The following is a 27,341-nucleotide window of genomic DNA, read 5'->3' on the forward strand; positions in this document are numbered from 1 at the left end:
CACACACACACACACACACACACACACACACACACACACACACACACAAATGTACACAAATGCATACACAAATAAATAAGCAAATAACATGTAATTTAAATTTTTATGATAAAAATTTAAAAATGCAAATATGTGATAAAATATGTAGAACATTAAATTGGCCATTTTACCCATATGTAAGTGGAAAGCTCTGGGGTACTGATTATATTCACATTATCATGTGACCATCCCCACACTCGCCTCCAGAACACTTTCTGTAGGTCCACAACAGAAGCTCTGCACCTGCTAACCATCAGCTCCCATTTCTGCTCCTATAACCCTGGAAACCACACTCAGCTATCTTTCTGCAGTGTGAATTTGCTGCAGAGACCTCATATAAATGGACTCATACCATATGGGATCCTTGAGCCTGGCTTATTTCACATAACACAGCAGCCTGTAACTTCATCCATGGATCAGAATTTCCTTCCATTTTAAGTTGAATAATGTTCTATCGTGTGTATAGGTGACATTTTTTGCTTATCCACTCACCCACCAAGGAAGAATTGTTTTCCTCTACATAGTAAATCATGCTGCAATATGTATGTAAATATATTTTGTGCCTCTGATTTCAGTTCTTTTAACCATCTACCCAGAAGAATATCAGGTGTTTCTTCAGTCACTCTTCACCTTATGTTTTTGAGGCAGGGTTTCTCACTGAACCTGGAGCTCACTGATTCAGCTAGGCTGGCTGGGCAGCAAGCCCCGGGGATCAGTGACTCTCTACTTCCTTGACATTGGGATTAGAGGCATGGGCCACTGTGCTTCTCTCCCTCCCTCCCTCTCTCCGTCTCTCTCCTTCTCCTTCTCCCTCTCCCCGCCCCTCTTTGAGACAGGGTTTCTCTGTGTAATAGCTCTGGCTGTCCTGGAACTTGCTTTTGTAGACCAGGCTGGCCTCAGTCTCACAAAGATCCACCTGCCTCTGCCTCCTGAGTTTTGGGATTACAGGCGTGAGCCACTACCGCCTGGCCTCTATGGTTAACTAGTGGCTAGCTCTGCCCTCTGATCTCCAGGCAAGCTTTATTTGTCAGAACACAAACAAAACATCACACCACAAATAATAACAACAACAATAAAGAACTTGTTGAGTTAAATAAATACCCAACCTGATATGACTGTGCCCTCATAAGGAGAGGAAAGGATGACACAGACACACAGGCACTGGTCACCAGGGAGTGGCACTATTAGGAGGTGTGGCTTTGTTGGAGTAGATGTGATCTTGTTGGAGGAGGTGTATCACTGAGGGGTGGGCTTTGAAGTTTCAAATGTGCAAACCAGACCCAGCATCTTTCTTTCTCTTCCTGTTGCCTGAGGGTCCTGATGCAGAACTCCTTCTCCAGCACCATGTCTGCCTGCATGCAGTCATGCTTCCTGTCATGATGATGATAATGCACTAAACTCCTGAACCTGTAAGCCAGTCCCAATTAAATGTTTTTCTATATAAGAGTTGCTGTGGTCATGGTGCCTCTTCACAGCAGTAGAACACTGACTAAGACAGAGGCTCTACCTCTTAAAGGTCCCCCCACCCCGCCCGCCCTAAACAGTACCATTTGCTGGGGGCCAAGTGTTCAAGGTGCACCTACAGGGATCACATTCATTGAAACCACAGCAGAAACCTCACAAGGAACCAGTCAACACTACGAGCTCAGACTTCCTGCCTCAATGACAGTTGGGAGTCTTGAGTTTGAGGCCAGCCTGGTCTACAAATCAAGTTCCAGAACAATCAGGGTTCTGTCACTCAGAGGAACCCTGTCTCAAAAAAACAAAAATAAATAAATAAACAAACAGTAGGTTTGATTATGCATTTTCAGGCACGTATATAATGTATTTTGATCTTATTCACACACCTTCATAACCCTCTTTCTCCCCTCTGTTTGCTCCCCCTCTGTAGACCAGGCTGGCCTCGAACTCACAGAGATCCGCCTGGCTCTGCCTCCCAAGTTCTGGGATCAAAAGTGTGTGCCACCACCACCCGGCTAGAGTATGAATTTTAAATGCTATGCCAATTTAAACTGGATTAAAAATTGGCCACATTGGGGGTTGGGGGGAGAGCCACAGTGTGCAACACATGGGTAGGTGGACTGTTTTCGGGGACAGGGAAGATGACGCCAACCCAGTCTTCCCACGGCCCCTAAAGAGGTGGCAGCCCCAGAAGCACCGTTGGTGATGGGGTGCATCTTGCCAGGATACAGAGTACTCATTTGCTTACCGAATTTGAGCTTTCATTAGAACTGAATGGGCAAACTATAGCCTGTGGGCAAGTCGGACATGCTGGCTGTTTTTGCAAACAGTGTCCTTGGTTCCTGACCATACTGCTTTAGTTATGTTGTCTCTGGCCACCTGCCTGTTCCAGTGGCAGAGCTGAGTCACGGAAGCAGAGATACCTGGGCAGCAAAGCTAAGAATACTGACCCTGTGGCTCTTAGAGCTGCAGATGTTTTATCTAAGGACCCACTGGGCTGCGAGTTTTGTTTATGTTTCTGAGGGCTGGTCACTGTCCCTTTCTTCCTGTTCATTGCTTCAGTTTACAATGCATTCTAGTTTCCAAATAGGTCATACATTTGTGTGGTTCAGTTGAAATCAAATAAATACAAAGGTTCTGTTCCCTCATCTCCACATCACACAGCATGTTCAGGAGATGACCACCCTCAAGGAGAATGAACAAAAGACTGACAATTCCAGGGACCAAATGGTACTCTGGGGTCTCTAAGAACAGACAGAAACCTTTAGACCCGGTGTCTGCCACCCTCCAATGTTGCTGCAGCAGGGAATTCAAAGCATTGAAATACACAACTGTCACGGCGGAGTGGGACCACAGAGCACTAGGAGTGTGAGAGCCCACAGAGGTTTCCTAGTGAGATCTGAGCTTGCTTTACCAGCAGGGCTGCATAAGAGGATGATTGGACCACGGGCCTGGGTACCAGGTGTTTGGAAGGGTCTACACTTGGCTGTATCTAGCAAAGGGGAGATCTGCCCCTTGGCATTGTTATATAAAGCCCTTTTGAATAAAGTTCTGGGCCGTTGGGTATTGACTTGGGTCCTCCCAAAGCTATCCTGTGTTTCTCTCTTTCCTCTCATTGGCTAGGTCTCTTTCCATCTATCATTTCTTATCCCTCTCTCCTCCTCATAGGAACCCTTTAAGAAGGTGAGAGCAGGCCTCCCATGTATACCCACACCCAGATCAAGCACCCAGCACTCAGATCCTGCACCTAGGTTCTTGTTTCTAATCCCATTGGCCAGAAAAAGGAGCCAAGGCTCCTTGAAGAAGTGGCCAATTGTACAGTAGAGTCCAGAGCATTATCAGGAGGCATTCACGATACCAGAAAGTAAGGCATACAGGTAAATGAGAAACAGCAAATCTGAGGCTGGGGGATGGCTTGCTGGGTAAAGCTGCACTGCAAGCATGAAGATTTCAAGTTCCAGGCCAGCCTGGGCTACATAGTTCCAAGCCATCTGGAAAACTTAGCAAGGCCTGTCTAAAACAAATAAAAATGAAGGGCTCAGGATGTAGCTCAGTGGTGGGGCACTTGCCATGCATACCCAAAGCTCTGGGTTCACAGAATCTGGGCTTAAAAGCGGGGAGGGCTGTCTTGATAAAGAAATTGATAAACACCAAAACTCCAAATTCAGGAAAAGGAATTTGCTATTTTTTCCTCACCAAAGCCCCAACTAGAATTTTGAAAACTACAGCACACAGCTCGCTGCTGCCTCCAGCTGGTGTAGAGATAAGTTGTAGTAGTCACCGGAGTCCACACTCAATGCTAATGGAAACAAAAGGATCCCAAAAGCCCTGTGTTTGAAACAGGGGAGGCTTTATGGTAGAAAGCTGTCAGCCGCCCCGCCCAACAGGAAACACCAGCCAGGCACTCTTGTCTTCCCTACTCAGCATCAAAAGAAACTAGTGGAGATGACTGGTCTGTGTTGTATGGAAGGGGTTGGGGTGAAGGCTTGCAAGGAAGCATGCTTCAGAAAACGGGGTTCCACCTTTATTGGACTCCACACTGCTCTCGCTCTGCCCATCATTTACTGTGAATATTCACTCTATGTTCTAGACTAGAACAAAAGCCTGTCACGACATGAGACAGTAGGAGATGAGTTCATGGCGGAAAAGATGTACACCCTGATGTATGTAGACTGAACTTGCAAGAAATCATTTTTGCTCAGGTAAAGTGCCTGTGGAGAGAAAGAAATTGACTGGAAATGCTTAAATTATATTCGGTCACCTTTATTAGTTATACCCCAAGTTAGTTTTTCTTAAAACAGTAATATTTCACTCAATTAAAACAACAGTACCACATAATTCATTCTGGGCAGTTAAGGCCCCAGTACATGTCTTGATTCATAAACAGGAGAGAGAAAAGATGGAATCATCTCAATAAGAAAACATTTTCCTGAGATGTCTTGCTTTAATGTTTCCTTTAAAAGAATTATAATGAAGAGCTAATGATTTTTGTTTTGTCTATGGGGGGGAAGGGGAGGAGACAGTATCTTGCTATGTAGCCCAGGCGGTACTCGAACTCACGATGCTCTTGTCTTAGCCTCTTGAGTGTTGGGATTATAGGCACTCATTGTCGTTTCACACTCTTGAAGGGCTATTTCAGAGGTTTGTTCTTTCCCCTTTCACACATCGGCCTCGAAATATCCAAATATCCTGAAATATCAAACAGAGTTCGTGGGACACTTCCACTGGCCTACCCTCCATGAGAAAGAGGGTTCAAGCCTCTACAAACGACTAAACAGGAAAACATATTAATAGTTCCACAGATTAGTAACTAAAACCTGTTCTGGGACTCCAGTCATCTACCTACCAGTATCTAGAATAGTGCTGTCTATGCTAGGTCAGTGGGTTCCCAGCCACCAGCCGTGACTCATTGGACACAGGTGCTAATGGCAGATGATGCTATTGGGTCCATACACGACTTGGCCACAGTAAAAACTGTTTACTAGCTGTCTCTCTGCTGCTCCTTGATGTCATCTGCCTGGAGTATGTTGAAAATTCTACTCATGATTGGATTATGACTGTGAAAAAGACGCCATAGTTGACTAGTTTGTTTTTAAATTTTGTTCTCCCCCACCTTTGTTTTTATCGTTGCTGTTTTGTTTTTCATTACATTTTATTTATGTATTGATGTATGTATTTATTTATGTGTGTGTGCGCGCGCACACGGGGCATACGTGAGTTAGAGAACAGATGGAGGTCAGAAAATAACTTGTGGGGTCGATTCTCTCCTTCTACCGTGTGGGCTGAGGGAGTTGAACTCAGGCACTCAGGCTTGGTGGCATGCACCTTTACTTTCTGAGTCATCTTGCTCGAGCAGCTTTTATTTTTGAGACAGGGTCTCACTCTGTAACCCAAGTCAGCCTCGAACCCACCGTGTAGCCCAGGCTGGCTCTGAACTTGCGACAGTCTTCCTGCCTTAGCCTCCTGAACACTACAATTCTAAGAGTTAGCTGCCATGCCCAGTTCCTTTTCATTTCTAACAATACAATGTCTATTTTCTGGTTTATTGTTTATCTTTTGAACGAGCCAAGCCGTAAGGTACGGTAGAAAGAATTAATTAGTCCAGCTCTCAAACCTAGTTCTGCCACTTAGCTTGGCCTCTGGCATTTTTATAAAGTGGCATGAAGCCACTCTGACTGACTGTTCTACTGAAGTTCAGTGAGAAATACAAGTGACACGAAAGTGTTTTTGTCTCTTAGAAATGATTACATAGTAGGAGTTGGCATTATTCTTCTAAATAAACCTGATAAGCTATAACTTACCAAGTAATAAAAATCAACATGTGAGGCCTCATTGAGCATAACCTTACCAACCTCAAGCCTGGTGTACAGTCCAGGATTCACCTTGGATACTGTAAGCCATGGGATGGCAAGACCCTCTTATGAAATGGTGCAGTATTTGAATAGAGCCCATGTACACCCTACCATGTACCATATACCATCTCTGGCTTACCCATACTCCCCAACAGAATGTAAATGTCCTATCAATAGATGTTTTATTGTTTTAAGGAAGGAGTGATAAAATTGTCTGTATATGTTCAGGGCATATGCAGTCTTTTTCAAATACTTTTTGAAAGGTTTAATTTATTTTTAAGGATGTAGGTGTGTCTGTGTGTGAGTATGTGCATGTAGGTGCAGTGCCTAAAAAGGTCAGAGGTGCTGGATCCCCCGAAACTGGAGGTAGAGGCCATTAGAAGCCTGTAATGAGCTGAACTTAGGTCTTCTACAAAAGCAGTTCTCAATCCTTAACTGCTGAGCCGTCTCTCCAGACCCCCAATACTTTTAATATTTTCCAGTATTTCAATTGGCCAAATCTACAAATGTAGAACCTCACACCGGGAGAGTTGTCGACATCCTTGTTAGACCCAAGTCTTAGTTATCCGTGGAAGGCATTTTAAGTCCTAGACAGAGGGAGATGAACGATAAGAAATTTTAGGGGCTGCAAATGTGAAATCAGAGTGTTTTCAGATATGGGACACATTTGTGGCTACTTTCGTTTTTAATTTCCAAAGTGAATTCTTTTTTTCTTTTTTTTTCCTTTTTTCTTTTCTTGCCCTGGCTGTCCTAGAACTCATTCTGGAGACCAGGCTGGCTTCGAACTCACAAAAATCCAACTGCCTCTGCCTCCCGAATGCTGGGATTAAAAAGCGTGTGCCATCACTGCCCAGCTCAAAGTGATTTCCTTATTGAGATTTGGTAATTATATAGATTCCACATTCTCACCTTTGTAGGTTCCAAAGTGGGATCAAGATACTCCAGATGACTGGAGACAGCTGGGGAGCATGGCATCTGTGTGACCTACGGCATATTAACTATCACTAACTCAGTATCCTTAGGCCCCAGGCCTGCATTTGTGATGACAAAGAATAAAACCAACTTTCCGAAGTGAACGTGCCCACTCACTGGGACTGACTGATCAGCATCCACATCGACTATCCGTAGCGAAAGCCCTACACCATCCTTCTTGGTGGGCCCAGGAGCAGCTCTGAAGGGAGCAAACAGAAGCCTGCATGCTTCCAAATTAAATCTGAAGAAAGAGAACCCCAGTGGTTCCTGTGGGGTTGGTTTCATAAACGTACCTTTAAGTCAACGTTGCTTTCTAATCCATAACGCTTCTCGGCTAACTCTCGAATCTCCCTCTGGATGTTTTCTTGACTGGTGCCCTTCACGTTGATATAGTGGCAGTCGGAACTGGCGTAGTGGCAGGAAATTGCCTGTGCCGCAAGGATAGACTGAGATTAGAGACGAGCACCCTATTAATCCCATGATGCCCCAAATCAAGCAGAGTCCTAGAACGGGAATATTTCACTTGAGATTTGATTTCTCAATTGGAAGGATGGCCTATAGTATCCTAACCCAGTCTCCTCATGCATAGCTTGGCCCCTCCTTCCACAGCCAAAGGCTAATTGAGAAATTACAAAAGATTTTAAAGAGTGTATGTGTGCGTGTGGAGGTCAGAGGACAGGTTTGGATGGTTGGATCTCTCCTTCTACCCTGCGACTCCCAGGGACTGAACTCTGCTCATGAGGCTTGGGAGCAAGCACCTATTTGCTGAACCATCCCACTAGCCCACAAAAGTTTTTTTTTTAATTAGCTGTGATACTTGTTTTTTAAGGTATAGTTAGGAAGTCCAGTCCCTTAAGAGATCTTCAATATTTTTAGGCATTTAAAATTTCCCATATCCTAAAGTCCTTAAATGGATGGTGTTCCACTATTATCTCTCATCTTTTTTTCTTTTGGGGTAGGTTCACTATGTAGTTAAGGCTGTGTTGCATAAACTGTCCCCTGGTTCTCAGAACATGTGATCCTCCTGCATCAGCCTCCTGAGTGCTGCAATGACAAGCGTGTGCCACACTGGACTTCAGCATCACTCAGTCAACTTTGTTACCCAGTTGAATTTGAGATAGGTCATTATTTCAATGGCGATAGATATGGAGACTGAAAATACCTCTAGAGGAATACACATACCCTCTCAAATCAAAAGGGGCATTAAAGGTCAGTTCCATGAACCCACCTTGCCTCCTTCTGAAGGAAACTACTCGTTTCTCTCCATTCTAGAAAAATTTGTAACAAACCCAAGCTTGCAAAGCAGTCATTAAAATTCCTCTTTTTTTTTGTCACTAGTTCATTGTCTAAAGGTGATCACATCCATCGGAAGGACTTGCTACATACTGTACTCAAAATACTGATTTCTACAGTGGCGTCTCAAATTCCATCACCTGTGTAAACCTGTGTGCTAGATCGAGCTGCATCAGAGACCAAGACAAAGGGGAAAATGTGCTCTCCTATACGCATTTTATTATGAAACAATGGTGACTATTTTTCTAGACTATGCAAGACACTAGAAAAGTATAGAAAAGGGCACATTTAGTATATCAATTTTTTTTTCTTTTCTTTTTTGTTTTTCAAAACAGGGTTTCTCTGTGTAGTTTTGGTGCCTATCCTAGATCTCACTCTGTAGACCAGACTGGCCTTGAACTCACAGAGATCCGCCTGGCTCTGCCTCCTGAGTGCTGAGATTAAAGGCATGCGCCACCACCGCCCGGCATCAGAACTTATTTATATTTCAATGCTTATACCTCACACTTGCACAACTATGAGAGACAATACCAGCCCCTTATTTTAAAATTTGGCATAAGAAGAAGCACGGCTCTTCAAAAGTTCATGCTGAACCTTTGGCAGCCCCGTAAATTTTGTCCTGAGCAGCACCTCCACCGCCTCAGCCTAATCTCAAGCTCCAGAGAACAACCTAGTGGGAACATCAGTGAGTGGAAGATACAGTTGGTGCCTTGTCTTTGGGCTCAAAGAGCCAGGAAGGATGGGTGGGAACCATGTGAGGAGCCAGAAAGCCCCACTTAGACCCAAAGGAACCCTGATGTTTGGTGTGGACCACTGTTTCCGTGAGGAAGAGCACTCTCACAGGACTATCAGATCTACTGAACCCGTCAAAATGAGAAGTTGTGGCATTTGTGGGGCTCTTTAACTTCTTTTGTTTTGCTTTTTTCAAGACAGGGTTTCTTCGTGTAGCTTTGGAGCCTGTCCTGGAACTCGCTCTGTAGACCAGGCTGACCTCGAACTCACAGAGATCCACCTGCTGCTTTCCGAGTGCTGGGATTAAAGGCATGGGCCACCACCACCGGGCTGTGGTGAACTTTTTAACATAGGCAACAAAGTATTAAGTTGTAAACATTCTGAAGCTAAAGATTGAAAACACAAGGGTCTGCTGAGTGCAGTTTCTGAGTGTGCCCTTCGGAACTCAGTATTGTTTTGGATCAGTACTATTTTTCTCAATAGTAAAGATATTATGAACTTCTCTCCTGTTGTACTTAGAATGAGCAAAAGGAATTCCAAATGATGCTATTTTAGTAATTCAGCCATTGTTTTTAGCCTCAGCAGCAGCTGTGTGCCGAAAAGGCCACTTTTGTTCAGAAGTAATTCCATGAATGGTGCAGTGCTCACAGGGTGAGGGCCTAACAGAGTGAATGTATGCGTATATCCTGGTAAATAAACTGGACCCTTAGTGAAAAGTCCTGCATCCTTTGCTATCTTAATGTATATTGAGATCTTTGTTCAAGTCCACTCATCTTTGGAGATGTAGCAATCTGAATCCATACCTTGCGGAATCCTTGAGTTTTGTTCCGACCAGATCCATGGATGAGCAAAGGATGAAAGAAAACAGTGTCTCCCTTCTCCATCACCAGGTGCACTCTGTTGTTGTCTAGCTTGTAGTCTTGGATGCCATGGTACATTTTATTAACCCCTCCCTAGAACACACAGGAGAAGACACATTCATATTCGAGGTGCCACCATGGCCAAGACTTCATCATCAGTCTATCGGGAAAGCAAGAGTCCTTGAACTTCCTCCAAGACAACAGCATGTCTAAATTAGACTCTCGATTTTTTTTTTAAATATACAGAATCTTCTCGGATGTCTGTTTTTCACAAGTCCCACAGTGGGCCAATGAGATGGCTCACTGGTTAAAAGTACTTGCCACAAGATCCTGACACCCAGATACCTAGGACCCATAGAGGAACGAGAGAACCTACTTCTCAAAGTTGTCCTCTGCCCACCACACATGTGCAATTACAGCAAATTAATTATAACTTGTCCTCTGACCTCCACACATGTGCAACTATAGCAAATTAATTATAAGTTGTCCTCTGACCTCCACACATGTGCAATTACAGCAAATTAATTATAACTTGTCCTCTGACCTCCACACATGTGCAATTACAGCAAATTAATTATAACTGATTTAGGCCAGTTTGGCCTCTCATGGTTAACAGGAGTGTGATGCTTGTCTTAATGTTAATTTGCCACCTTTTAGAATCTCCGGGGTAGGGAGCCTCACCTGAAGAATTGTTCTGATTGCCTTAACTGCTAGAGGAAACCTGCCCAGAGTAGGGGGGCAGTAGATACAAAGGGGGCGGCCAAAAGTCTAGCTGCATTTTGGTACTTTATCTTCCCTTTCCGGGCAGCTGCTGCTGCTGCTCCTCTGCTGGCATTTAGAATCCATGTTTCCAGGCTTCTATCATGGATGGAGGACCAATGGCTCTCCAGAAAATGTCTAGGTTTGGGACATCAGTCTGGTCACCTGCACAGCAACTACTGTTGGCCTCTCCAGTGTGAGACAGCCACTGTGGGACTATTTTGACTGACAAAGCACCCAGCCTCAAAGGACAACTGCTGCTGCTATTTTAATGTAAATTGATATAATAAATTATATGTATGTATAAAATGTCCATCCATCCTATTGTTTCAGTTCTGCTATGGAACCCTGGCTAATATAATGGGCAAATACACACATTTGCCTTAGGCTTGTCCAACCTGAATCAGTAATGTTCTTTCCTAGCATGACATTCTCCCTATCCAGATTTTCCTATGCATCTTCCTCCTCCTCCTCCTCCTCGTCGTCAGGAGTATCCTGGGGAAGCTAATTCTTCTCTCCAAATCGGGGGCACAGTGGGCGTGTCTGTGTGCAAAACTCTTATGTCACACCCAGAGTAAACCAAGAACAGTGAAAAAGAACAAACGGCCAGGGGTGATGGCACATCCTAGTAATCCCAGCACTCAGGAGGCGGAGGTACAAAGATCAAGATCAGCCTAAGTGTTGCTCCTCAGCTACTGTCTACCATTTTTCCCTGATGCATTTTTTTAATTTTTTTGTTTTTTTTACAATTCCACACTGGAGTGCACTCACGACGCCTACTCTGTGTCTTCTTTCTGTGTGTGACTCACGGAGTTTAATTGGAGTTGCTTGCATAAGTTCCTACCTCAAAATATCCGGTAGGAGGAGTGAAAAACTCCCACCTTCTTTTTTGAGACAATCTCTCTCACCAAGTGAGCTCTAGGAATCATCAGCCTGTCTCCACCTCAGCAGAGATTTCAAGTGTGCCCACCATGCTCAGCCTTTTAAATAATAATAATAATAATAATAATAATAATAATAATAATAATAATAAGTTCTGGGGAATCATGCTTGCAAGGCAAGCATTTTATTGACTGGGCTATCTTCCCAGCCCCAGCATCCTGTTCTTGCTAAGACTCTTCCAAATTCCTTTTGGGAAATGGCCATTTCCCTATGGGCTAGTATTGCAATTTGAACCCAGGACCCTTTTCTCCCAGCAAGGTGGGTATGTGACCTGGAAGCTAAGCTAAGCTGGCCTGGAAATGCTGTTGTTTAGAAAGCCTCCAGATCATTCCCTTTTGCTTAAGCCAAGCAGAGCCCGGCCCTGTGCCGTGACCAATGCTGTAGAATATGATTTTAACTAGGCAAAGGTGTGTTACATTTGTTTATGCTGCAGAACATTAACTGTGTAAAGATGTGTTACATTTGTTTCTGCTGTATTTGTTTATTTATGTAAAGATGTGTTGCATTTGCTTCCCTTTGCCTGCCTAAGGCACCTGATTGGTCTAATAAAGAGCTGAACCACCGGTAGCTAGGCAAAGAAAGGCTAGGCAGAGCTGGTGGGCAGAGAGAATAAATAGGAGGAGAAATCTAGAAAGAGAAAAGGAAGAATGAGAGAGAAGGAGGAGAGAATGAGGGACATGCCTGGAGCAAGAGGCCAGGCAGACACCAGACAGACAGACATAGAGAAGCAGGGAAAGTAAGGTACACAGAAGTAAGAAAGGTAAAAAGCCCTGAGGCAAAACGTAGATAAAGAGAAACAGGTTAGGTTAAAAGAGCTAGCCAGAAACGAGCTAAGCTAGGCCGAGCATTCAAAACTAATAATAAGTCTCGGTGTCATGATTTGGGAGCTGGTTGGTGGCCCAAAGGAAAAAGCCCGGTACAGACCAACCCTTACCTAACGTTAAAAGAAAAGAATACAGATCTATACATATATATTTACATATACATATATAATACAAATACATATATTTACTGTGTGAGGAGGGGATGCTCATGCCACAGCACATGTGTGGAAGCCACAGGACAGCTTAGGGGATTTATTTCTCTCCTTCCACCATGTGGAGCCCAGGGGTCAATCAGGCTTGACAACAAGTACCTTCTTCACCGGCTGAGCTGTCTTTTCTGCCTCTTCTAACCCTAAACTGATGGATTTCACAATTTCAGGGTTACCGTCGTGAACAGACTGCAACACTTTCACATCATAACGATACGTCACATAGTATCGTTTTAAGAATCCTAACATCCTGGGCTAGCTTGATGGCTTAGTGGGTAAAGGGAGCTGCTGCCAAGAGCAACCTCCAGGACCTACGAAGTGGAAGAAGAAAACAAGACTTTTGTGAGGTTCCCTGTGGCCTCCCCATGTGTGCTATAGTGCACACAAGCATGCTGCATGCATGTGCACACAGATATCCCAAAATAACAAACAAAACCAGAAACTGACTTCGTACGACAAGCTCTCCAAGCAGGCTTCTCCATTTCCTCCAGAAGATCAGTTCCCTGTTTTTTACCATGGATACGCTATCTAGACACCCTCATCTGAGAGCTCAGGGTCTTCTAGTCTAAGATTTGAAATGTTGAGAACCTCCCCCCTGGTTCTCTGCCCCTGGCTTCCCAAATTTTCAATGCATCTTGTACCATACCCCAAAATAACTGTTCTTGAAGAATTGGTTTGGTCTCTTCATTCATAGATGCAAAAACCTTAATAGCTCCCCACAGCAAGAGCTCAGTGGGTAAGAAAAAAGGGTGCAGCCGAGCAATAAAAGGAAGCTTGGCAATGCAAAGAACTGGGCTATCAAGACACACACCACATCAGTGAGTCTCAAGTATGCTAAGTGAAAGAAGCCACACAAAAGAGTGAATACTACAGAACTGTATTTATGCAACATTTTAAAGAATGCAAACAAACCCGTAAAAACGGAAAACAGCTCAGTGATTGTTTTGGATAACAGGTGGAGAGAGGAGTTTTTCTTTTCCTTCTTTTTTTTTTTTTTTTTTTTGACAAGCTCTTGCAATGTTGCCTAGACCATCCTGGAACCTCCCATCCTCCTGCCTCAGCCTCCTAAATGCTAGGATTACAGGCATGTGCCACCACACCAAGCTAGAGGGACTTTGATTCTCTTGAGTATGGTAACCAATGTGTGTGCAGAAATAGATAGTTAATTATATGACAATTATACTCCAAACAGAGTATAATACTTTCTTTAAATGAAAGCTCTGCCAGCTGCTTACAAAAGGCAAGGTCCATGTGCCCCAAGCAAACTAGAGCCAGCGTGAAAGTCTTCTCAAATCTGGTCCTTCCCTCTGCCAATCTTTTCAGTGTCCCTGAAGCCCCCAACCTGTCTGCACCAAGAACACCCAGCTCTTAGCATGCCGGTGCTTGTGCTTGACCTCTGTGTCTCTTTTTCTAGGAGGAATTTCTACCATGTCCTTCAATGTTTAGCTCTTTCTAGGGCAATGGTTCTCAACCTTCCTAATGCTGTGACCCCCAACCATAAATTATTTTTGTTGTTACTTCAGAGCTGTAATTTTGCTACTGTTACGAACTGTACTGTAAATATTTGTGTTGCCCCATGTAAAAGAGTATTTGCCCTCCTCCCAAGGGTCAAGAACCACCACTCTAGTGTCTGATGGTCTTTGCAATTGTAGGTGACAGTCTGGCCCTCTACTTCACTCTGAGATCCCTCATCAGTTGGTAAGACTAATTTGTCATTTATCACATGTGTCTGGGGCCTTTGTTATTTATGACTGGCCTTTGTGACAGAACTTACGTAGCATGGACCCAAGTCCCACACATTGGCTTCAAACACGTGTTGAAAGGATAGATGTCATTGGATATCTTACCTGACATCCTTGAAATTGCTCTGATTCTAACTGTATAGCTCGAGACGATATCTGCTAAGAAAGGAAGTACAGTCTCCTTCCTAGGCTCCTCCTGTCCACTGATGTAAACTAAAAACAGCAAAGGGTTCTGGAAAGACTCAGCCGCTGGGCTGAGGAGATGGCTGTTCCAGCCTGAGGACCTGAGCTTGGTCCTCAGAACACAAGTTAAAAGGAAAGAAAAGGCTGGGTTTGGCAGTGTTTGCTTTAATCCCAGTGCTGATGAGGAAGAGACAGGCTGATCCTGGGGCTCACTGGCCAGCCAGTCTAGCCTACCTGTTGAGAGACCTGCTTTAAAAAAACAAATAGAAGGCACCTGAGAAATAACACCCAAGGCTGTCTGTCCTCTGGCCAGCACGTGCATGTGCACACACATGAATGCACACACACACCACAATCACACAGAGAGGTGCAGCAGTTATGCAGACCTACCTCCCATTTGGGATAACTGTGTGGCTTCAGTGTGCCTTTGTGGGTGCCTGGGAGCACAACCAGACAACCGTTGTTTCTGTCAATGTGCTCCATGGCGGTCCAAGCACAAACAATACGATCGCTAGGGCGGAAGGGGAAATAGTGCAGATCCTGGTGCAAGGGATGCCGGGATGTCTTCTTGCCTGCAACAGAACCCACTGTCAAAAAATGATGAAGTCTGGGAATTTCCTCATTTGCTTGAAAACCTGGAACACTGACCTATCTACCAAAACTAAATAAAGAGCTGGGCCGTGGTGGCGCATACCTTTAATCCCAACACTTGGGAGGCAGAGACAGGTGGATCTCTGTGAGTTCGAGGTCAGCCTGGGCTACAGAGCAAGTTCCAGGACTACACGGAGAAACCCTGTCTCAAAAAACCAAACTCGCCGGGTGGTGGTGGAGCATGCCTTTAATTCCAGCACTCAGGAGGCAGAGACAGGCGGGTCTCCATGAGTTCGAGGCCAGCCTGGGCTACAGAGTGAGTTCCAGGAAAAGTGCAAAGCTACACAGAGAAACTCTATCTTGGAAAAAACAAACAAATAAACAAACAAAAAAAACCAAAAAACAAACAAAAAAAACCAAAAAACGCTCAAACAAACAAAAACAAAACAAAGTCCCAAATATAGGAAATCAGTCTTAAGAGATAAGCGACAAACTGAAGTATCAGTGAGGGATCCACATCCTCTACTTCCGGCTCCCACTGGAGGGGTAGTTAATATCCTTTCTAGCAGTCACACATCATCCATTTGTTGCTTGGGATTTTCACAGGGGCAGCATTCAATAAGGATTTTACTACAGCTGGATTATGAAATTAAGGAGAATGATATGGAGCCAAGCTCCAGTTCCCCTTTCCCGTGGCTTGGAGGCTCTCTCAGTCCTTGTCCTTGGCAAGGTGACATGTATGTATAGGTGCTCACACATGTGCATGTGCTTATGTGTACATGAGAGGGTTTGCATGTTGACAGCCTGAGTGTCCTCAGGAACCCTATCCACCTCCTTGGAGGCAGGGCCTTTCATTAGCCTGCAGCTCACCAATTAGGCTAGGCTGGATAGTCAGTGTTCCGGAGAAGCCTCTTGTTTCTGCCTCCCCAGTGATGGGATTACAAGTACGCACTCTCCTGCCTGGCATTTTTACATGGGTTCTGTCTTAGTCAGGGTTTCTACTGCTGTGATGAAACACCATGACCAAAGAAACTCGGGGAGGAAAAGGTTTATTTGGCTTACACTTCCACATCACAGTTCATCATCAAAGGAAGTCAGAATAGGAACTCAAACAGGGCAGGAACTACAGTTGCTGACGCAGAGACCGTGGAGGGGTACTGCTTGCTGGCTTGTTCCTCATGGCTTGCTCAGCCTGCTTTTTTATAGAGCTCAGAACCACCAGCCCAGAGATGGCACATAGTTAAAAAATAAATCAAAAACTCAGACATGCTGGGCAGTAGTGGTGCATGCCTTTAATCCCAGCACTCAGGAGGCTCAGCATGCAAGTGAATCTCTGAGTTCAAGGCCAGCCTGGTCTACAGAGTGAGTTCCAGGATAGTCAGGGCTACACAGAGAAGCCCCGTCTAGACGAAGAAATAAAAAAAAAAAGCTTAGCTGTTTGTAGTGGCGCATGCCAGTAGGATTTGCTGAAGGAGGCGGAGGCAGGAGGATCACGAGTTCGAGGCCAGCCTGGGCTACACATTAAAAAAATAAAAATAAAATAAAATAAATAAATAAAAATAAAAAAGAAGCTTAGACACACAATATACAAACTATTGTTTGATGAGCTCACAGAGTGTTGTGTGACTATTTAGCAATACTCCCTATAGTCACTATCTGAAATTACTATTACTCATCAGTGTTGTTATAATATAAATTGTTTTAAGAGTTAAATGAAAGCTTATACATTCCCTCATCTGAAGTTTGATAGCTATACGCATGACCTAGGTTTAAACATCAACTTTACATACTTAGTCTAGTAATATTTTTCTTTTGTGTGTCCCTAACAAAGAAGAGTTCTTTACCAGAATCTGAAGGTTTGTTTATCAACATGGTATGCATAGCCATGATATTGGGTCCAGTGAAACACTCCACATATTTCAGAACCTATGAGAAAAGCAGTAAAAAAAACATAACTTCATAGGAAGTCAGAAGTACAGGCAAATGATATAGCATGCAATGATCTATAGAAGAACCAAGATGGCGGAAAGATCCTGAGTTCCAGGGTCAGTTTTATACAGCGTAAGTAAGACTCCCATCTAAAACAACAACAACAATAACAACAGAAAACTGGCAAGAAAAATGCAGGGCTGGCAGCTGGCAGCTCAGGGGGTTATCAGCATTGTGTGCATGGCCATATATTGGGTCCAGTGAAACATTTCAGATATTTCAGAACCTAAAGGGGAGGGTATCAATTTGACTAGGGTATCCAAGGCCCTGAGTTGAGTCAGCAACACCAAAAAAAAAAACCAAACAAACAAACTAATCTCATACCTCTACTGACCAGAGTCATTGCAATAAATAAATAAATTTACAAATAATAGCTTTGTAACTGTTGACATTCTGGAAAACACAATTAACACAGTCCGCAGAGAAGTGTTTCTTTTTTTTTTTTTTGGAGCTGAGGACCGAACCCAGGGCCTTGTGCTTGCTAGGCAAGCGCTCTACCACTGAGCTAAATCCCCAACCCCATGGAAAGTTTTTCAATCAGGATGCCATGGGTAGTTGAGGTGAGCTAATTTTTAAACATTTATTTATTTTTATATTATGTGCATTGGTGTTTTGCCTGCATGTATGTCTGTGTGAAGGTGTCAGAGTCAGACAGTTGTGAGCTGCCATGTGGGTGCTGGGAATTGAACCTGGATCGTCTGGAAGAGCAGTCAGTGTTCTTAACCACTGAGATAATTCTTTATTTGGACTGGGGACTCCTCCGTGCATTATAGAATCTCTGGGTCCCATTAGAAGCCATTAGCTCACCCCACCTCAATTATGACAACTGTTAATGTCTCCAGATGTTGTCATAGCCAGTATGGGGCAGAGTCACCTTCACTTAAGAACATAGCTCCAGCACCCTATGTAGAAAGGGGCTGGATGGAGGCAGACCAGCTATGAGGCCAACAGGAAAGGGGCCGGGGCAAGATGGAGTAAACTGAACAGTTGTTACAGGCAGACTTGTAGACTGGCCATCAGGCAGGAAGGCAGGCGGGGCTCTCACCTGGGGGAGGGTGCAGTATCTAAAGAGCTCCTTGTCTTCTTGGAAATCCTGGATCTTCGTAACCACTTTCTCACTTGGTGTATAGTCCAGTTTTGCAATGGTCACATCTCTCATCACCATTATCCCTGGTGGCTTCACCTCCTTTCTGCAGATTCTTTCAAACTCAGCTCTAGAAATGAGATGTACAAAGAATGTCATGACTCTGGCTGGCCCTGCCCTGTTGAGAGATTTGCAGATTTTGGGACTGCTCTCTGCTCTAGTAGAATAATGCTCATGGGAAGGAGGAGAACAAGGCCAGGAGTTCTTTCTGCCTTCTACCTGGAACCATTACCTCAAAATACCTCACCCACAGCAGACCAGTAGGGAAACTCTGTGTGTGTGTGTGTGTGTGTGTGTGTGTGTGTGTGTGTTTAATTCTCCTCCCCCACCCTCAGTGCTGGCGTTACAGATATATGCTGCCGCGTGTGCTTGTGCGTGCGTATGTGCATGCATTCGTGTGTGTGTGTGTGTGTGTGTGTGTGTGTGTGTGTGTGTTGCATGCATTCGTGTGTGCATGTGTGTGTGTGTGTTTAGGCTAGACTGGCTGGCCGTTGAGTACTCCCCACTCACTCCAGTGCTTGCCATTCCTGGCTTTTCAGAACTCAGGTCTTTATGCTCACACAGCAAGACCTTACCTGCTGAGCCATCCCCCTAGACTGCGAAGTGTTTCTTGATATGGTGACATTGTAATAATAGAGATTGAGTATCCCTTACCTGAAATGCTTGGGAACAGAAGTGTTTTGGATCTCAGATTTTTTTAAAATACTTGGGATATTTACATATGCATAATGTGATATCCTGGAGATGGGACCCAGGTCTATACACAAAAGTTCCCATCAAAACTTATCCACAGGCCTAAAGGCATTTTATGTACTATTTTTAGTGCATCTGTGTTTTGACTTCCACCTTTCACATGAGGGCACATGTGAGATTCTCCAGCTATTACGTCATGTCTTCACACAGGAGGTTTTAGATTTGGCAGTGAAATCTATTTGATGTTCCAGGTTGAACATCCCTAATACAAAAAAATCTGAACAGCAAACACTGTGTAGCAACTCTGGGGTGCCAACCCTGTTCCTAGTGTCCTCCATCTCTCTCATTATGTCCCAACGACAACACTAAGACACAGTAGGATTAAAAGGCCTCATTTAAAAAACCCGAGGCATTTGCAGATCACCACAGGATGTTTCCTGTTAGATGCAGGACTAAGACTGGCTCTGGAACTCACACTTCTAAAGACCCGCAAACAAATCACATCATTGAAAAACATCTGAACATGGCTGGGGAGCAGGGTCGGTGCCTGAAGCAGCTGCTGCCCAAACTTGAGCTTGACCCTCCGGAAACCACGTAAAGGCAGATGTGGTAGTGTGGAGCTATAGTCTCTGCCTTGCTTCTGTGAGATGTGCACAGAGGCAGGAGAATTACCGGAAGCTCACAGCCCCGTGAATAGTAATGGCAAACAGAAAGGAGACCTTGTCTCAGACGAGGCGGAAGGAGAGAGCGGACAGCGAGGTGGTCCTCTGACCCCACATGTGTATGTTGGTACTCACACTCATCAATTCCCAGACACACATCTCTCACACACAGACACACAAACTCTGAACATGCAGAAGCTAATCTAACTTGTGTTACCATTACATTCATGTAATACATTTTTTTTGTAAAATCATAAATAGCAGTATTATACCGAAAACGTTGAATATCATCATCAGATACCAGATTTTTAATGACAAGAAACCCATTTTCTTCATAAAATTTTCTCTGCTCCAGGCTTAGGACATTATTATCCAAAGTGTACCTAAAAAAGAGAAAGAAAAAAAAAAACCCTCCACGTAAGTCCCAATTTAAATTACAAGCTAATAGTATACAAAGAACCTGAGATCTATTCATAGGGAGAGGGGAGACAGGGTCTCACTGTGTAGCTCTGACTGACCTGGAACTTGCTAACCTTGAACTCACAGAGATCTGCCTGCCTCTGCCTTCTGAGTACTGGGACCAAAGGTGTGTGCCACCACACCCAGCCTACATTCATATTTTTTAATTCAACATTTCTATTTATAAGACTTTATTGAAGTAACCTAGAAAAGTTTTTAAAGAATGTTAAATCCAAAACATTACATATGGCCACCAAAAAAATGTGTATTACTGGAAAAATATTAATGAAGGAATTATATCCACGCGAGAGATGTTTAAAATGAAGGGCAGAATACTGTGGAAACACATGTCATAACAGAATATTATATGAAGTCATATAAAACAAAACACCCACAAAGAGTGAGAGAGGGAGAGAGAGAGAGAGAGAGAGAGAGAGAGAGAGAGAGAGAGAGAGAGGAAGGGGGAGAGAGAAGAAGGCAAAGGGACATGGAGATGTTGCTCAGTGACAGAGCTGTTGCAAGGAAGTTTTGTTTTAAAACGTTGGTTGCCTTCGGTAATAATTCTAAACTCTGAATTTAAAATTTTTCCTACAGTGAATAAGAATTGTCTTTCAAATGGAGGATCAATATAATAAAGTGTGTGTGTGTGTGTGTGTGTGTGTGTGTGTGTGTGTGTTTCTTAAGACAGGGTCTCACTTTGTAGCACAGCAGGCTGGTTTTGAACTTGGAATTCTTCTGCCCTGACTTTGCAAAGTCTGGGATTCCAGGCATGTACCACCACACCCAGATAATACATTTTAAATTGTGTGGTCAGTGCAGTCTCAGAAGCAAGCAAAGTAACAAAGCTCACATAAGCAGCTCACAAGCTTACAAACTCAGACCAACCAACCCACTCCTTAAGGTTGGCATTGCGACTATGTGTATGATATTTATGAAGGCTGGGCTTTTCCCTTTCAACACAAGGCAATATACATGCCAGGTGCTGGCCTAGCATAATCTCAGCTGCTCAGGAGGCTGAGGCAGGAGGATGTTAAGCTCAAGACCTACCTGATGAGACCTTACTTCACAGAAATAAATAAATTACACACACACACACACACACACACTCAAAATGCTAGCCAATATGTCAATGAAACCAAAAGAGAAGCCAAACTAAATTGTGACATACAATGCTTGGATTTTTCAGGGGTTAGATTATGTATTTTCTATTTTTTTTTTCTTCCTTTTGGATTTTAGATTATGCAAAAAAACCTAAGTTAGACTCTCCAAAGTTCCCCGAAGCTGTACCATTTAGAATGCTTTCTGGAGGTGAGGTGTTTCTAGAGTGAATTCTAATGCAGCAGGGTGCTGCATGTTACCGGGTGGAGAGTGGACACTCTATGCCAGCTTCCACTAGAAAGACTTTCACATATCGTCCTAGTTAAGGTTACTCTTGCTGAACTAAAACAGCATGACCAAAAGCAACTCAGGGAGAAAAGGCTTTATTTGACTTACACTTCCACATCACTGTTCATTATGGAAGGAACTCAGGGCAGAAACTCAAACAGGGCAGGAACTTCGAGGCAGGAGCAGAGGCCATGGAGGGGTCGGCTTACTGGCTTGCTCATCATGGCTTACTCAGCCTTCTTTCTTATAGAAACCAGGACTACCAGTGCAGAGGTGGCACCACCCACAATGGACTGGGCTCTCACCCATCAATCACTAATTAAGAAATACCCTACAGGCTTGCTTACAGCCCAACTTATGAAGGCATTACTCAGTTGAGATTCTGAGATTCTCTCTCTCTCTCTCTCTCTCTCTCTCTCTCTCTCTCTCTCTCTCTCTCTCTCTCTCTCTCTCTCTTTCTCTGTCTCATGTCAAGTTGGCATAAAACCAGAACATATACACAGTATAGTTACAGATTAAAAGGAGATCTACTCACTGGAATTGTTGAGGATAGGAACTGGCAGAGGACACTGGCCCTGATATGGGGTGAGCTACCTAGGTAAGAGTTAAGGAAAACAAAGGAGCCAAACTCTGTGCCTAACACCCGCCTCCCGCCTTGTTTCTGGGGAAAGGAGGTTCGCATGACCCTGCACAGGCCACACTGCTGGGACTTAGGTTGCCTCCTCTCTTTGTGACCACAGCCTGAAGTGGAGCCTGAAGAGAGAGAGAGCGAGCTGCTGTTTAGAAAGTCTGACCAGCTAGCTCAGTCACTGTCGCTGTCACTCTGAAGAGAATGGTCCAGTCAGGGCATTACCCCCGTCTCTACCTGTAGCTTCAGCTGGAGCCCTTCCTGGGATTTCCTTTCACAAACTACTGAGCAAATAACCCCAAAGGTCACACTGTAGAAGTTAGGAGAGACGTGTGGGCTTACGTACTTGCCTGTTGTGACTTTGGTCTAAACTGTCTGGCAGTCATTAGGGCACAAAAAGTAGGAGCTAAACAGTCAAGTATATTTTTAAATATCAAAAAGGCTAGAGATGTGTTTGTAAGATCTTATTTCATGCAGTAACTACAGATCAGTGACAGTCATTTTTTTGCTGCTTTCTTAGCTTAAATGGCTGCTCTCAGAACGTCCCTTCCACCCAGGTGGGAGGGCACCCAGTTTTAATCCTAGCACTTGGGAGGCAGAGGCGGGTGGATTTGTATGAGTTTGAGGCCGTCTTGGTCTACATAGTGAGTTTGAGGCCAGTCGCGGGTACACAGTGAGACCCTGTTTCCAACCAACCGACCAACGGACCGACCAACCAACCCCACAATGTCACTTCACTAAGCATGCTTATCATTTATTTTCATTCCTTTATTGAAGCAGGATCTCACTAAGTAGCTAAGATTGGGCCTGGAAGTTGATTTATAGTCAGCTGGCCTCAGACTCCTCCTGCCTTCACCTCCCGAATACTGGGATTATAGGTGTGCATTACCATGCCAGGATTGTTATCTTGATTTTTTTTTTTTTTTTGGGCTTAATGACTTTTTGAGATAGAGTATTATGTAACAGGTGCTGGCCTTGAATTTGATGTGCAACCAAGTATGATCTTAACTTCTGATCCTCTTGCCTCCATCCACTGCCTAAGTGGTGAAATTATAGACGTAAGTCACCATACCTGGTTCATTGTTCTCCTTGTTTTTTTTTTTTTTCTTTTCTGTTTTTTAAGACAGGCTCTCATTATGTAGCCTTGGCTGACTGGAACTTGCTAGATAAACCAAGCTGACCTTGACCTTGAACTCACAGAGACCGCCTGCCTCTGCCAGGATTAAAGACAGTTGCCAATTGGTCTATTTTTTTTAATTATTTTTATTTTCATTTTATGTGCATTAGTGTTTCACCTATGTGTATGGCTGTGTGAGGATGTCAGGTGCCCCTAGAACTGAACTTACAGACAGCTGTGAGCTGCCATTGTGGGTGCTGGAATTGAACCCGGGTTCTCCGGAAGAGCAGTCAGTGCTCTTAACCACTGAGCCATCTCTCCAGCCCTGTCCCTCGGCCCCTCTCCACTGTTTCTACAACTTGGTTGTTGTTCTCAGAGAACTGTGTAATGACGCTGAAATGTTTGATGAAAAGCTAAGTGAAAGTGGATACAGAAAGCTGTGACTACGGTTAAATACCAATTATGTAAACAAAAACCATTCACTTTCCCCTGATCTACATTTCTTAGAAGCAAATTAAGGCTGGGGAGAAACTGCCACAATTCCCAGAAGTCTACGTAAGTAATATACTCATTATGGTTCTTGGCCAGCACTGTCCAAAATCCAGTACCAGCTGCTAGCCACATCTGGCTATTTAAATTGAAAACTGACTCAAGTTAAACTTGGATAAACTTGGTGGATCACAACTTTAATCCCAGCACTTTAGAGGCAGAGGCAGGTGGATCTCTGTGAGTTCTAGGACAACATAGCCTATATAGCAAATTCCAGCCAGCCAGAGCTACATAGTAAGATCCTGTCTCAAAACAAACAACCAAAAAACCCAAGAGTAGCAAGAGACTGCACCAATTTCAGTCCAAATATATCTAGCACCGGTATACCCGAATGTCTCAAAATTTAGCATGCATCCAATTGCCAAGAAGAAAAGGACCGTGGTCCTCCACCCACATATTATGCAGACCCAACAACGGCTTTCAGTCAATGCCCTTGCTCAGGATGTCTGATCTCTCCCCATCAGTTTCTCAATGTAAAATGAGGTTACATCATTATCATCTGAGATTATTGCCTGTCTCTCTTGACCTGCAGACGAAAGTTTAAATTTGGGGTAGGCCTGGCACACTGCTGCTTGTAAACACCCAGCCACCCAGCAGGCAGAGCCATAGGGAAGGGCAAATAAACAGCCATCATGACCAGCCTCAGAGATGCCAGGTACCGAAGGAAAGAAATCAGAACTGGTGTAATCTGGTTGCCTGTGGGAAAATCCCAGGCAGTTAATTTTAGAAATTTCCAGGGCAGGATTGAGCAGCCAACAGTTTGATACCTCCTCCCTACCTGCTGCGGGCGTAGTTCAGTGTGTGTGTGTGTGTGTGTGTGTGTGTGTGTGTGTGTGTGTGTGTGTGTGTGTGTGTGCATGTACCTGCGTGAAAGCCTTGGTTTAGTGGTTTTTGTTTTGTTTTGCTTTTGAGACATTGTCTCTCACTGTTACCCATCAGCTAGTCTGGCTGGCCACCAAGCCCCACCGATCCTCAGGTCTGCACCTCCCAGATCACAAGCATTTACCACCAGGCCTGGGATTTTTTTTAAGTAAGTTTTGGGGACGAAACTCGGCTCCTCAACTCAGTTATTAATGCTGGATGAGCCAGTACTCTATCGACTGAACTCCTGGCCTCCTTCTGCATCTCTGCCTTCCTCACACATTCCCTCAGACACTCACTTTTGAAGACCAAGGAACTGGGCAAGCCAAGGGGACCAAGTCCCTTTCCGGGAACCAGTGTAGAGCTGGGGAGATCTGCAGTACCAGGACCCTGCAGGAGCACACAGCTCTGTGAGAAGGGGCGGGTAGAGAAGGGCTTCTACCTGCGCGAGGCAGAGTCCTGCATCCCGCTCCTTCTCTTTTTGACGACTGGCGCCCCCTCCTGACCCCTGAGGATCCCTGCCCCTGCCTGCCTTGGTCACAGGCAAGCAACTCCACACCTCTGTTTACAGTGTAATTGTCCTTGGCATTTCTAGGTGTAGGACAATACAGGGCAGAAAAATGCCAAGGCAGCTGAATATGGCAAAGTTCTTTTTGTGACGACGTCGCCACCTCTTGCTTTACTTCTTTCGCTTTACACACAGGAAGAAACCGCGGTGCTAAGCAGTCTCGGAACGGTGCGGGGACGCGCACCAGCCACCCAGGCCAGGCAGGGTCACACACGCCCGCCGCCCGGTCAAGGGTGCTCTGGGGAGGTAGGGGGATCCCCGAACGTGGGGATGCAGCCTCCTCCCCGCTCCCCCGGGGAGTGGAAACAAGGAAGAGCCGGCAGCGCAGCGACTCTCTTGTGACCCTGGAGCCACAACCAGGGTGGAGATGCTCCTTCCAGCCTGAGCCCCTCCGCAGCCCAAAGGATACAATCGCTGGGACCGAGGGTCCGCTGAGGTGTCTCAGAACGACCTGCAGCCGGACGCCAGCTCGCTGACGGTCCATGGTAGAAGCCAGGAGACGACGCTCCTGGGCCTGGGCCTCACTTAACTCATCGCAAGGCCCCGCCTCCTGGCGGCGGGTGGAGTGACCCGGCTAAGACTGGACGCAGTGCCACCTCCCACCTCCCACGCCCTCCTGCCGGGGGAGGGTGCTGGGGTTAAGGGAGACAACCCAGGCGATCAGGGAGTCCACACTCAGGGCCACTGTGGCTTTGTTCTAATCTGCGGCACCGAAACATGAAGGTTCTAGTGACTGGGGCGAGGTCTCCCGGCGACCGAGGCAGTTCGGGATCTGAGCCACACTGTTTTAATCTATGAGCAAGCAATCTAAGTGACTATTCCTCCCACGGCGAGCCAATAAAAATTAAAATCTTCTGTGCTGTTCAAAGGAGACATTTAACTTAGTGTGAATTCCTCCCAAAATATTAGAAGGCTTGGCCGTTCATTTTTAAGAGTGTGTGGAATTAAATAGCTCCCAAAGTACGATCCACGCAGTCTAGTATAATTTATCATTCTTGTTACATTTGTGTGTGTGTGTGTGTGTGTGTGTGTGTGTGTGTGTGTGTGTGTGTTTGCATCCTTGTTTGTGGAGATCAGAGAACAATCTGGGGAAGTTGATTTTCATCTCCCACCATCTGGGGATCGAACTCCAACGGTCAGGCTTGTTCGGCAAACTCCCTTAACCGCTGTGTTATCTCACTAACCTCTAGTTCAGCATAATACGTAGAATTTCTTACATAGCTAAAAACTCTTTTCCTAAAATTTCTTTGAAATCCATCCACTACACATCATCTCGTCGTGTCTGGTTTCTTTAGCATAGACAGTAAGGTCTAGATTGCTTCTTCATAAACATGTTATGATTTCTTAAGTGCTTTCATTATATAATGTGGTGACAGTGCCATAGTTCAGGAGAGACAAGCCACAAGGCTGATGGCTACTTCCTGTTTTCGGGTTGCAGAGATTGGTTCATTAGCCTGCCCTTTGGCCTTGACCTTTGGGACAAGACTCCTGTTATCTGGAGCTCCCAGGGCCGGTTGATTCCTTTGCTAGCTCCTAACCTCATCCGTCCAACCTGAGCAACCTGAGGACCCTGACCGGGCGTCCTAAAAGAGAAGTTTACATGGCCCCGAGTTTAAAAGCAGGACTGGCTGCGTCTTTTCACTCGGGAAATAAGGGGTCTTCTTACTGCCCTCACCTGTTGTAAAGTGGGAACTGCAGGGAGAAGGAAGAAAATAAAACTGCCCTTAGTGTGAATTCGGGTCACCTCTAGCCAGAAAAAAAATGACCGGCTTGGGGTGCGTGATTGCGGTGCGTGAGGCAGCATGTCCTCGTGGTTCTATGTGTGCAAGGGTCCCTACACCTGTATTTTTTGTTTTTCTCGTGGTAACTGAGCTTAGAGCCCAGGGCTCACACCGGCTAGGCAAATACACTAGCAGTGAGCTGTATCTCCAGTCCCACATCTGCTTTGCCTTGCTGTGATAGAGGCTGGGGTATCCTCACTACGCTGCCCAGGCTGACCTAGGACTTCTGGACTGAAATGATCCTCCTGCCTCAGCCTCCAGAGAAGACGACACAGCACGCATTCACCCCAGTGCCAGGCGCACACTTGCGTTAAAGATCCTTTTTAGATGTATTAATCTCATGTGTATGAGTATTTTACCTGCATGCATGTATGTGCACCACACACCTGGTGCCGGCAGAGGCTGGAAGAACACGTTTTATCCCTAGAACCGGAGTTATGGATGTTTGTGAGCCACCATGTGGGTGCTGGGTACTGAGGCCTGGTCCTCCACAAGAGCAGCAAGTCATCTTTTTTTTTTTTTTTTTTTTTTTTGGTTTTTTCGAG

General features: G+C 44.9%; 1 protein-coding gene across 1 annotated transcript; it reads right to left on the bottom strand.

Annotated features, from left to right (window-relative positions):
- Positions 1–4,242: 4,242 nt before the first annotated feature.
- Positions 4,243–25,715, bottom strand: Phyh (phytanoyl-CoA 2-hydroxylase). Its single transcript, XM_059263566.1, has 9 exons — positions 25,425–25,715; positions 21,828–21,886; positions 19,720–19,830; positions 17,994–18,162; positions 16,804–16,885; positions 14,759–14,940; positions 9,653–9,802; positions 7,118–7,252; positions 4,243–4,689 (listed from the first exon to the last, which is right to left on the bottom strand). Exons 1-9 carry the CDS (start codon positions 25,497–25,499, stop codon positions 4,636–4,638), a joined length of 1,017 nt encoding a protein of 338 aa, XP_059119549.1. The 5' UTR covers positions 25,500–25,715; the 3' UTR covers positions 4,243–4,635.
- Positions 25,716–27,341: the final 1,626 nt, after the last annotated feature.

The sequence above is a fragment of the Peromyscus eremicus genome, chromosome 5 (genome assembly GCF_949786415.1).
Source record: "Peromyscus eremicus chromosome 5, PerEre_H2_v1, whole genome shotgun sequence".
Taxonomy (NCBI): Eukaryota; Metazoa; Chordata; class Mammalia; order Rodentia; family Cricetidae; genus Peromyscus; species Peromyscus eremicus.

Excerpts from the sequence above, each read along its gene's own strand:
- Phyh (XM_059263566.1), bottom strand. The coding sequence starts at position 25,499 with ATGGACCGTCAGCGAGCTGGCGTCCGGCTGCAGGTCGTTCTGAGACAC. Across the intron at positions 21,887-25,424 it reads GACCCTCGGTCCCAGCGATT|GTAGCTCACCCCATATCAGG; the intron begins GTATCCTTTGGG and ends ACTCTTACCTAG. Across the intron at positions 7,253-9,652 it reads AAACTCAAGGATTCCGCAAG|GCAATTTCCTGCCACTACGC; the intron begins GTATGGATTCAG and ends CTTGCGGCACAG.